This window comes from Urocitellus parryii, chromosome 2 (assembly GCF_045843805.1).
Source record: "Urocitellus parryii isolate mUroPar1 chromosome 2, mUroPar1.hap1, whole genome shotgun sequence".
NCBI lineage: Eukaryota > Metazoa > Chordata > Mammalia > Rodentia > Sciuridae > Urocitellus > Urocitellus parryii.
The window spans coordinates 139,555,466-139,567,864 of record NC_135532.1 but is presented as its reverse complement, the minus strand read 5'-3'; the positions used below and the strand labels follow the sequence as shown (position 1 = coordinate 139,567,864).

Genomic DNA, 12,399 nt, shown 5'->3' with positions numbered 1-12,399 from the left:
CCAATAAGTAAAACAGTTTCAGGGGTAAACTACATTAATTCAAGGGAAGTTTTTCATCATCTTGACTATTATTTTTTTACCTATACAGATTCTTATTCATTATATTTGCTTTGAAATATTTTCTAATTATAGAAAACATAGAAACTAAAAAATTATAAAAATTAAGGAACCAACTTTTTATATGTGGTGGAGGACCACATATGTGTGGGAGGACCCCGGTTTCCTTATAAGATCAAGTACCCTACACCTGCATGGCTACCTGTATACACTAGAAACCAGGCCTCAAGGTCTCTTCCCTGACTCCCTATCCAAGAAGTCACACACATCTCACCTCCTGCTATGCCCCAAATACTATTGAACCAGCATAGTTTCAGCAACTTCCTATGCAGGTGATAAGTGATCCTCATACTTCACGTCCTCCCAAGTGCCATGACATCCATTTATATGTGCTTGTTCTGGAGGGGGAGGGGATTTTTTTGAAAAGAAAAAGAAAGTCATCTTAAGGACTTTGTATTTTCAGTCATTTTCCTTTTTTCTTAAAACTAACCTTTAAAGTAAATGGGCTTTTGGATTTGTTGTTGATGTTGTTGTTGTTGTTTGTTTGTTTGCAGATTGTCTATTTGACAAGGAATTGAAAATAATAACAACAACCCTTTAACTTGAATTACATTTGGGGGATATATATTTCAGATAGTCATCAAAGGCCTCCCAAAATATAACAAATTTGAGATTTGTCTCACACACACACAAAAAAAATACATTTCTTTGTACTTTTACTGCTTAATTATCCAGTATGTATTCTTTATGACATCCTCAATATAAGGCCAATGTCAAAAGCAGAAAAATGTTTAAGTCAGTCCATGCTAAGCAGAAAGAGTTGCTTGCAGGCATACATCAGGGAGCTCACCCTTAAGATAAAATAACTCACAAGTAATTCAGAGCCACAATAATCAGAGGAAACCTAGAAGTAAAACTTCACTGATTCAGAGCTGGTCATAGGCAGAGGAGGACTGAGCTCTCTTGCCTTGACCATCTGTGATGAGAATCAGGGTAAATAATCTTTGGATGACAGTGTGATTGAAGTAGACCAAAATGTTTAAACTTCTCCAAAGAACAAACAAATGGTGAATTATTTATAGACAAATGGATCTTGTTAATTAAAAAAAAAGTCTTATCTGTCCTTTCAAGAAAATTTTAAGCACCTTTACCTGACAACACTATATTAATTTTAATGAATTTCCATTTATATGCTTGAAACTATTTCAATTCCTTAAACATCTAATTAAAACTTTTTATCTCATTCAGAGTCACCTTCTGTCAAAGTTGGCCATATTATGTGATTTCAAAATCTTGAATAATTTGAGAAAGATACCCAGTATATGTATATTTGTTGCATACCTGAGTACCTGTTATGTTCCTGTGGAGACCTATACCAAATAATGCAATATCATTCATAAGTAAAAAACAAAATATTTGCTCTCACAAGACAGTGTCATTGGTGAGACATAGATGAAAACATTTTACATAAAAAACAGATTATAATAAGCCCCCAGGGAGGAGCTTAAGCTACATACACAGCTAGGGAATTTGGGATACTGGACAGTTCTGCTCCTCAAGTGACCAACTATGCCATCAGGGAAAAAAATGGCAAGAAGTGCTTTGGAACCAATTGGTGATTCTGGCCATTGAAGATATATATATATATATATATATATATATATATATATATATATATATATATATATATACACACACACACACACACACACACATATATACACATAAATATGTATATATATATATTTATGTATATATACATTTATATAGATAGATAGATTTTTTTTAAATAAAGGGAGAGAGAAGTTGGCTGAAATTCCTCAGAAGTGCTTCTGGATAGTCAATCAAGAGAGAATGAAATGCTGACACCTGTTTTCTGTTTTCTGGAGGCGTTTATGTTCTAAGAGTAATGATACTATACTCAGGGGCCTTCTGCCTTGTCCCTAAATGCTCTGAATTTTTTTTATAGAGGAATGGCCCATGAAGGCAAAAATTCACAGAGCCCATGAAAGTCAGATTTTCACCCAGTACCAAGAATTCAGACCAAGGAAAGTAAATCTGTACAGGTAGCCTTGAAATTCCAGTGGTTTTTATGGGTGAAGGCTTATTGTCAAACACCATAGAAATTGTTATCCGTCTATTTCTGCCATCTGCTTTCCACCCCACCCATCTATAGTCCTTCCAGAAGGGCAAAAAAAAAAAAAAAAAAAGTGCCAATTAACACATAACACAAACCGAAGGCACAGAAGTTGTATAATAGAAGATAATTAGAGTCACTCCTCATTGATCTCAGAAGACTTCCCAGAGAAGTTTATGGCTTGAAGAAGTATACACCAGGGTCACCTGGGTCTGAAAAATACAAAGCTGGATGGAAGGGATAAAGACACAGTAAGGGAGAAATAGATGGTGAATGGGGAGCCCACCTCTTAAATTCCTCTTAAATGTATTTGCCATTATTGCAAATAAATAGTCACCAATTTATTTGCTGTGACTTGACTATTCTTATTAGGGAATAGGAAATCACATTATTTCCAGCCACAGATCACTGAACCCATGGGGAATTTATTATGAGTTGTGAAATTCACATTTGAATCTCTGATTAAAAGAATAGAATTCTGTCCATGCTTCCCAGTTATTTACAACTAGATGGCACTTCCTTCAAGATGTTTAGAAAGAAGAACCAATATGCCCAGATGTAGTTCTATTTCTACCACTTCAAAAATGAACAAAACACTCTGTCCGGGTTGGGGGTGAGTTAAGATAGAGCCAGCATGTGCTGAACCCTACTCTATGTTGGAAAAAATCTACAGAAGCACACCGAACTGGAAAAGGACACCAAAAGGTAGGCAGAAGCCACTGGAAAACATTACCTGACCTTTTCCATGTTGGGAGTTTAAAGAGAGCTTGACACTTATCATGATATTCACCTTCCCAAGTGAAATAATGTTAGCCTGTCTCTGCACATGTGCATGAGAAAAGCCATTAGAACTGCTAGTCTTTTCATGGCCAGTTTCATGCAGGTGCTTAAGTTCAGGGAGCTGATTTGTGAGACCTATAATTTTTAGCAAATGTGAAACTGAATATTTCATTTCAAAGTGTTTCTAAAATTATGTAGATATATTTTGTATTCATTTACATGTATTATATGTATATGAAGAAATATATGCAATAGATTTACACTTATAAGCTTGAAGGTTTTATGTCTATCCTTAAAACATTCATCCTAAAAATACTAGTTAATTTCCAACATTGTAAAAATAAAATATAAAACTTTGGAAAAATGCATGAAAAAATCAGAGATACTATTTTTATTTTTCCTATTTCTATTTTTACTCAATTTTTGGCAACAATATGTTCTTGTTTTTGATTATTATAATCAGAACAAGAGAAAAACTGTTTTTAAAATCCATATACTAGTTTTAGATAAGCAAACTTATTTAATATTATAGTCATTTACTTTCTTCCTATTTTAATATTTTTTTCATTTCTTTTGCTTAATATCTCCAATAAATAGAGTCTCGATTGTTGTTGATAGATAATACTCATAATTTTTAAATTACAAACTCCATGGTAGTGATAATAGAATTGGCAACTAGGAAATTGATTACAAATGAACTGTAACTGTGGAATTGCATTCTTTAAGTATTTCATGCACCCAAAATAGAACTCAAACAATCTTGGTAAAGATGGCATAGTGGCATTTAGTTCCTGTTTAGCAAGAATTAGATGAAGCTAGAACTTATTAAGCCTGTTAAGGTCCATAAAGTAAAAAATTTGAATACATGAAATGCTTAGATTTGTTTTCTGTGAAGAGAAAAAGAAACAGAAGCATTTTGTTAGGAATGTGATCCTGAGTGAAATTGTGGATGGTTGATTCTTCCAGAATAGAGGAGGAAAACACATCTCAATATTGATCATCATCTGAGGATGCTGGAGCTATAACTCATTGGTAGAGCACTCACCTAGTGTGCTGGGGGGCCCTGGGTTCCAATCCCCATCATCAAAAAACATATTTTTTTCTTATAGCCATAACCAGTATAAGTGATTATACTGAGAAATGAGTGCCACCTGTACTTTAATATCAAAAACAATAATATTCATGACAGTCAGTGGAGAACATGAGGGAGAGCTCTCCAGCCTCCTTCAACCAGATGAACAAATAGCACTCGTGTGGTAGAGAAGGAAGCAAGCAGGCCTGGGAGGCCAGTCTGGAATCTCCTCCTGCCTCCATCACAGACATTTTTTTTTTGGGGGGGGAGCCTTAGCCAAACCACACAAGCAATGAGCTTCAATGTCCTCAGCTATCTGTGGAAGATACTATCTACCTCAGAATTACCAAGAGATCAAACAAGTGAAATTACGTCAGACGTCTAAGAATGCCCAGCACATGGTAGCATCTCAAAATAGTTTGATTCCCTTCTCTGTGAGACAGGACTGCAGCCAACACCAGTTCATCTAAAGACATCTGGTGGGTCCACAGCCTGGTATGCAGCCTGAACAGATCCTATGACATCCAGTATGTTGTAATCTGTATCTTCTGTTGCACATTAACAAAAAGAAAACAAGTGGGTCAAAATTTGGATTTTTTAATAAATAATATCACTTTGCTATATTCCCTTCATTGCATTCATTTTTGCCTGTTTTTATAATAGGAAAAAACAAGACTATTCTTAATAGTTATTCATTAGAAAGGCTATCATTTTATGATTCATTGGTGAAGAAACAAATGCTGAGAGAAACAGAGAAATAGCAAAGAATTTTCAACAGCTAAGCATCATGAAAAATAAGTCTCCCCTTATGCTAATATTGTTTTCTAAACAGTCAAAAATATCTCAAGAAATTCAACCCAAAAGTGGGAAGACGTGATTTTCACATGCTATTGGAAAAGAAGTAGGCTGAAATAATCACTAGAGGATGTCACCAAGTGGTAAACAACTTCTGAAGTTTCATGATTCTTTTCTGTTCTTTCCAAGAATGATCTAGAGGCATACAATCCTAATGTGATCTTAAGTATATGGATTGGGTGTGTTTCCAGTGATAATAGATCAATATTGAACCTTTCATACAGCTTTATTTAGAAAATTGGGTTTGAAGACTGAATAATTATGTATATATACTTCTTTTAATTTTAAGCCACTGACTTCAAAAAAGAAAAAAAATGGTATGGTCATATTAGAAAAAAATGACAGACTCAGTCCTGCAGAGTTGCTGATAAGCAAATTATAATAGTTTCATGAATTGCTGAATCAATTATCAGCCACATTCTGAATTCTAGAGGTATTATCCCACAAGATAAATGGAGAAATCAAAAATAACCACAACTTGATGTTACAATAGCAGGTGGAGATGGTGCTAGGATGCAGGAGAGATCTTGTTGATATGTGTCTTCCCTTGAGTTGGCAGTGCCTTAGACACTGTATCTGGAGCCATGGAGATGTCATTGTGGCGGACCTTCCCTTTCTGATCTCAAGGCTGTATCACACTAGTGAGGCTCCTGGGATATATCTCAAAAGCCAAAAGGCTGTACAGAAAAAGTTGCTAGCAGGCACTAACATGGGTGTCATGACTCTTTTCAGGTAGTAGGTGTAACCTTGAAGAAAAAGTGGCACTGTCTTCAAAAAAGTGACCTGACCCTGGCTTTGGTGGGTTTTTTTCTGCAAGAAATAAAAAGCACCGCATGTGTTTATTATACATCCTTTCTAGCTGACCACTGCTTTGTTCTAGAGTTCAGCATGAAAGGACTAATTTTTGTTTTGTTTTTGTTTTTGTTTTAGTGAAATGGCATGTCCGTTGCTAATTTTAGCTATTATAGTTGCATATGTAAAAAAGTATCTCTATATAGTGTATGGATTGGTAGCATTTCAAATAAATGGTGTATTGAAAAATTGAAATTTTTTGAGATGCTTATCAATTGACATTTTTTTCTTAGCCCAAGAAAAGAGTCTGAATTATTATTTCTTAGAATTATATCTTGTAACATTAGATTTGTTCTTTTAAGTATAGTAGGAATTTAAATATAAATATAAGCATGCCACTTTTTATTGCTATATTATGAGAACTTCTTGGAGCATGGAAAGACTTCCTCACATGTGATTTTGCTCTTTTGAAAAAAAAAGCTGAAAAAATATTTGTTATAAACCACATTTAGTATGTAAAATGAGTGTAGCTTATAAAGGTATACTAATCTTATAGGGTATAATGTTTTAACCAGATAATTTTTATATTTGAAAAAAATGTTTTAACATTCATAGTACCATAATGAATCTTTTCCCAGAATTGTTTACACCTCTATTTTAGAAAATTCACATTGCCTCATTAAAGAAGAAACCTACAATCAGTATGCACCCTAATTTGCTATTCAATAAATCATTATGATTCCCTTTATTTTCCCAGAAATCAGATATTCTAAGGATTGTTAGCCATATAACATTTTCAGAACACATATGAAAATTGCTACTGATGTATCTGCTAAATAAAATCTCTAGCATTTGATATTCCATCTTATCATTCAGTAATGCTAAAGTCAAAATAAAGCAAAGAAACAAACTTATAGCACTGTAAACAAATGCACACATTTGAGGTCTATTAACTGCAAAAAAAAAAAAAAGAAGAAATTCTCTTTGTTCTCATAATAAAAGCTGCTCCCAGCTACAGTTTAGAAAGTTAGAAAGTCAATGCCTGACAAAAGGGATACTGCTGTGCTCCCCAGAATGTACCTTCCTTCCAAGTACTTAAAGCCCTTGGGAAGCTCAAGATAATTATGTCATTCTGCTCTTTTTCATTGCATAGAAACTATCCAGGTTTATCAGGCTCTGAAGTTAATATTGACCCCTGTTTTTAATTCTCTTTCCAGATGACACATCACCATCTGTTTGTTTTTATTTCTTTGCCTATGGTATCTCTGTATGTTACATTTGTATTTTTTAAGTACATTTACAATACAGCTGTACCTATGTGTTCTTAAATTTGAGTTTCTCTAGTGAGGCTCTGCCCAGTGACCTGAGAAAATGCAAGTTTTTTTTGTTTTCAAAATATTTAAAAATTATTTAATTTTCACATAGTATGTTTCTAATGGGGTCAAGAAGGTGTTCTGTTTTGTTTCCATTATGTCACATTTACTCTCAAAAATTTCATAATCTGGTAAATTCAAGACAGCAAGAACCAGCATACCCTACCACATACATGAGATAAGTAGAAAATAATAGACAGATACAGGTAGATGTAGATAGATTAGTGCTTTAATCATCTATTCCTTCTGAATTTATAGGGTTCTCCAAATGAAAGATATTTCTAAAATTCCTCCACCTCAAAAACATTGAAAATTGCAAAAAGAAAAAAATATATATTTTTTTCACCAAGTTCATACTATCTCCATCAAACAAGATGGGTAAATTTATGGTATGTCAAGTCACTGAAAGTTTTAGAGATTTTTGTCTACTCTTTTTATGCCCAATTCACTTAAAAAAAAAAAAAAGACTCCCAAGACCAATTAGCAAAATTCCTCTGTGAGAATCAGATCCTCATCCTAATCCCTATCCCAAATTCTTATCACTCAAAATATTCAAGGGTCATAGAGTAATAATTTTAAATGAACATAATAGGCAAGCCATAGTGTTTTAAAATTGATATTATAAAAATACATTCATATCATGTTAATTGCCTTTCATATATTATACATATAAAATACTATGTTAAAATTAAATATAATATGCCAGTTGTAAAGGTGAAAAAGTAGCTAACTAAAAGTTCACAAACCATCTTTTTTCAGATTTTGTGTGTTTTCTCCTCAGCCAAAAGCTTCAAGATGCACTGGCAGCAGCCTATCTCTTCAATTTATGTTGGATTGCTCTTTAAACATTAGAATATCTTGTAATAAATAATAAGTTAAAGATTTCTCCTGACACAAGTCATTGTTGATTTCACTGTTGTAGGGAAAAGGCTCTAGGGCGGCAGATAAGGCTGTTGCCATGGTGATGAAGGAGATACCGAGGGAGGAGTCTGCTGAAGAAAAGCCCCTCCTTACTATGACATCACAGGTGGGCAGACCCATAGGGCTCCTGTAGGAAGCTGACATATGTCAATATATCAGACAATGTGATCACTAACTAGAGAAAAGAAAAAAAAATTAACTCTTGAACCAATTTTTTTAAAAGGACAGTTTCAATGAAACAACTGTACAATATAAATGAAAATCAAAATTGCTTTAAAAATTTAGTTATTTATTCATGGATATTAATTTTCAACTTTAGTTTAAAAAATGGATATGCAAGTAAAACATGTTGCTTCTTTAAAAGGAGTCTTGTGAATCACTTTGGGAAAGAAATAATTAAGATAACAGTACATTTGAACAACAAAAAAAAAATCAAATTCCTATGAATAAATACAGTTATATTGTATACATATGTCAGTTTACCAGTAGAATACCTAAATTTTCTTAAATGTTAAATATATTTATGTTGTGACTATGCATACTACATATTTGTCTATACATATTTATGTGGATACCTAATTTACAGGAATGAGCCGGAAGTCCCTGAGTCCCCATGCAGAAAATGGCATTTGTGACCCCTTCTTATACTTAGTGATCTTAACAACAAAAAAATACCTTCTCTATTATAAGCACATGAGGGCCATTTTCAGCATTTATTATAACAAGTATAGAAAAAAAGTTTGCATTTGTATGCAAAAACACATTGAGACAGTGAATCCTGTATGTGCTCAGGGACTTTTGAAACACCCTGTAAAATCTACATAAATATGTATAATATACTCATCACCACTCTGTGGAACTACCAGTTTTAAATTCTTAAATGAAAAATATTTTTACTTGCATTTATCTTATAATTTAGATTAGATTGTTATTTTAAACATTTCATTTTTTCCATAATGCAATAGTAAATGCAGTGATTCAGTTCCGATTATATGAACATGCCTAGAATTAGAAAAATGTCCATTTACAGTCCGCATGAAAGGCATTTATATCAAAAGCTAAATTATAGCAACTTATTTTTAGAATATCAGCAGATCTTATCTCCAGCTGCTGCCAACATGTGTGGTTTTATTTTATTCTAAGTACTATGTTGTAAGTAACAAAAATTATAACATAGAACATTGAAATTGAATAATTTTTAAAGTTATTAAAGATTCCCAGGACTTTGGGATAAATTTTAGATTCTCAGGGATTTTTTTTAATTCACAAAGAAAAGATTCTTCTTCCCAGTGACACATAATAGTAATTGAAATGAAATTTGCTTCATATTTACCAAGTTCTCCATTCTTAATTTATATAGTAGAGCATATACAGTTTTACACTGATCTCCCACCTATAAGAAACAGACCTCTGTGAATCCCATATCCAAAATATTCAGTCCATAGTTTCTCAGGTGAATAATTGGAGAGTGAGAATTATCTGGAGGTTTTAGTGAATAGCAGAGCCATGCACATCTAGGTACCAATGTTGGTACAACAAGGCTACTACATGTCACCTCAGGACATCACAATTTAAGACAGGCTCCCATCCTCAAACTATTTTGCTATGTATTTTCAAGAAATCATTTCCAAATATTTAAGATTGTTATTATAATCTAGGCTTGAATTTAAAATTTAATGTAAAATAATATCTTGGATTTTTAACTTAGAAAAGAAATCATGATTCTTACCATCCTGTCATAATCAGAATACTTGTGTGTACCAAGTTCCTTCTTTAATCCCTGTCTAATGTTGCATTAACTGTTTCTAAGATACTAGTTACAGTTTTTCTGCATGAATATTACATAATGCTTTCTTGGATGCATCATATTCTTGTTGCATACTGGCCAGCTTATGAATCAGCAAATGAAGAATTCTGATTCATAAAATTTAATGCACCTGTTGTGTTGATGATTTTACGGAATTAATTCAGTGACAGCTGTGATACAATTATTTCTCAGTCAAATGCAGTTTTATTAGTTGATATACTTGTTCCACTATACACAAGTGGCTTCTTCCCTGCCATGCGCCAGTGGCGTGCACAAATCCAAAAGAAGCAGAATGATCTGAAAAAGTGAGTACTTCCCATGGCAACCACAGCATTCAGTGCGTGTACCATACCACCTTCTTACTCGTTACCCTGTGTGAATGTGCCAGTGTCTCAACATGTTTGTCCCAGTGTCTCCTGTAAAGCCCTTGATGACATAGTGCTACATTCTGCTGAATACATCGACCCATTCCATCACTGGTATGTTGATACCAATCTCTCACATCATAGATTCCAGATATGTTCAATGCTAACGGCTACTCTTTCAATACCATCTTTGGGACAAGTACTATTTCATAATAGATAAAAGAAAAAGTAAGTCCCTGAAACACTGACCACCTTGCCTTGTTTAATAACATCACTCAACAGATTGTAAGTGTACAATAGTCCTATATTCCAACATTTTTTAAGCGATGGAATTCTCGTGGTATGTTCCACAACTTGAACAGAGATTTAGCTAAACATACTCCAGTGAAGCCATCCATAGTACATAGAACAAACTGAAGAGAAAAGTAGAGTTGGCCAGATGATCAGAACTTAGAAAGTGCTGACTCCTTGAGATTTGCCCTTTTTTGCTTAATGTCATTATTAATTCTGAATTAACAAACAAGCTCAAGGTCATGCTGTCCTGGATTGACACTAACAGTATGTAAACAAGTGTGCATCGATGAAAGTTTTGTAGAGGAAAGCCAGAATCACCCAGTCTGTGTGGGAAAAGCCTCTTTAGATCGGTACTGTCCAATACCTTAGCTGCTAGTCACAAATAGGCACTGGGCACTTCCAGCTTCTCAAAATTGAGATACGCTATAAGAATAGAATGGACAGATTTTGAAGACCTGATTCAAAAAAATGTGTGCAAACTACTGCTTTAATAATTTTCATATTGGCTACATGTTAAAATGATAGTATTTTTTGGTCATATTGGGTCAAAAAATATATTATTAATTTCACTTGGGTTTTTTCACTTTTTTAAAAATGGCTACTAGAAATTTTTAAATTACAAGTCTCATTATATTTCTAATAAGCAGCATTGCTTTAAAATGTAATAGTATAACAAATCCAATTTGAGAATAGAAAATTGTGTGCTGAAAGACTGTATCATACTAAAAAATCCATTATCTTTATGAGAGTGAAATGACTTTAGCAAGTATTTTTCTATCATAAGGAACCTTGAGAAATTTTCATTTCAACCATATCTCCTGTATATGTTTTTTAGCAAAATACATCTGACTCATTTTTCCAGACACCGTAGAGCACAGTGTCTTAGAACTGTGTTCCAGGTCTCTTCTGGTGGAGGGATTTTTTTTTTTTAAGAGAGAGTGAGAGAGGAGAGAGAGAGAGAATTTTTAATATTTATTTATTTAGTTCTCGGCGGACACAACATCTTTGTTTGTATGTGGTGCTGAGGATCGAACCTGGGCCGAACACATGCCAGGCGAGCTCGCTACCGCTTGAGCCACATCCCCAGCCCGGATTTTTTTTTTTTTAATTGCATACTTAACCTTTTTTTTTTCCCATGTGTTCCCACTCTTTACACATCGCTATTTACTTATTTATTCATTGTGTCTGATTAAAAAAAAAAAAGATAATGTCCTTGACTGGAAGAACAATCTCAAGGCTTCTAAACATGACTTTGTTTCTGTTTCTATTATCAACTTAAAACAATTGCCTTAATTATGTTCTCCTGCCTGACCCAGGTGTTACTACTACCCAAATCATAAATGATAATTTGTTTGTTTCCCTACAAATAGACTCATTTTATAAGTCTAACTACCCTGTCTGGAAAATGTTTGTAATTGTCAGTTTATTGACATTTAGTTGAAGTCAAAGAGTTGAAAGTTATCACATGGCTTCCCTTTACAAGAAGAGCCACTGGGACTTGCGACATGAAAACTAAAGTGGGGGCAGGCCATTAGTACCATCAGCTCATAGGAACTTACTGTCAAACACCAGATTACCATAGCAGACCTCTAAAAGTCTGAATGTTTATGGAATGCATGGTAACAATTTAGTTGTCTTTTTAATAGATTGAATTAGTTAACTTAGTTTGATGTTAGTGAATCTCTCACAATATAGTCACTATTTTGATGTGCATTGTAGAAATATCTGAACTTGAATAAGACTAATAATATCATAAGTAGTTCAATTATAAAATTATGAATGAAAACCTTCCTAACAAATGACACTTTAAATCAACAATGTCACATATGATAAAGGAATTTTTCAAATGTACAATGATATACCCAAGCATATTTGTGTTTTGTTCATGTAGAAACAAAATAGCTTAAGTTTTTCTATCATGTAAATGAGATAAAAGATATCATTAT

The 12,399-nt window shown here is 33.5% G+C and overlaps 1 protein-coding gene across 5 annotated transcripts in view; it reads left to right on the top strand.

The window, feature by feature from the left end:
* Nucleotides 1–12,399, top strand: part of Pex5l (peroxisomal biogenesis factor 5 like) — a 159,125-nt gene that overhangs the window by 57,474 nt on the left and 89,252 nt on the right. For 2 of the 5 annotated variants that reach the window (XM_026382914.2, XM_026382888.2), the window contains exon 3: nt 7,989–8,093. The exons of the other annotated variants lie outside the window; for them this stretch is intronic. In XM_026382914.2, the coding sequence (XP_026238699.1) occupies nt 7,989–8,093 (105 nt within the window). The remainder of the gene's footprint in view (nt 1–7,988; nt 8,094–12,399) is intronic. 5 annotated transcript variants of the gene reach the window in all.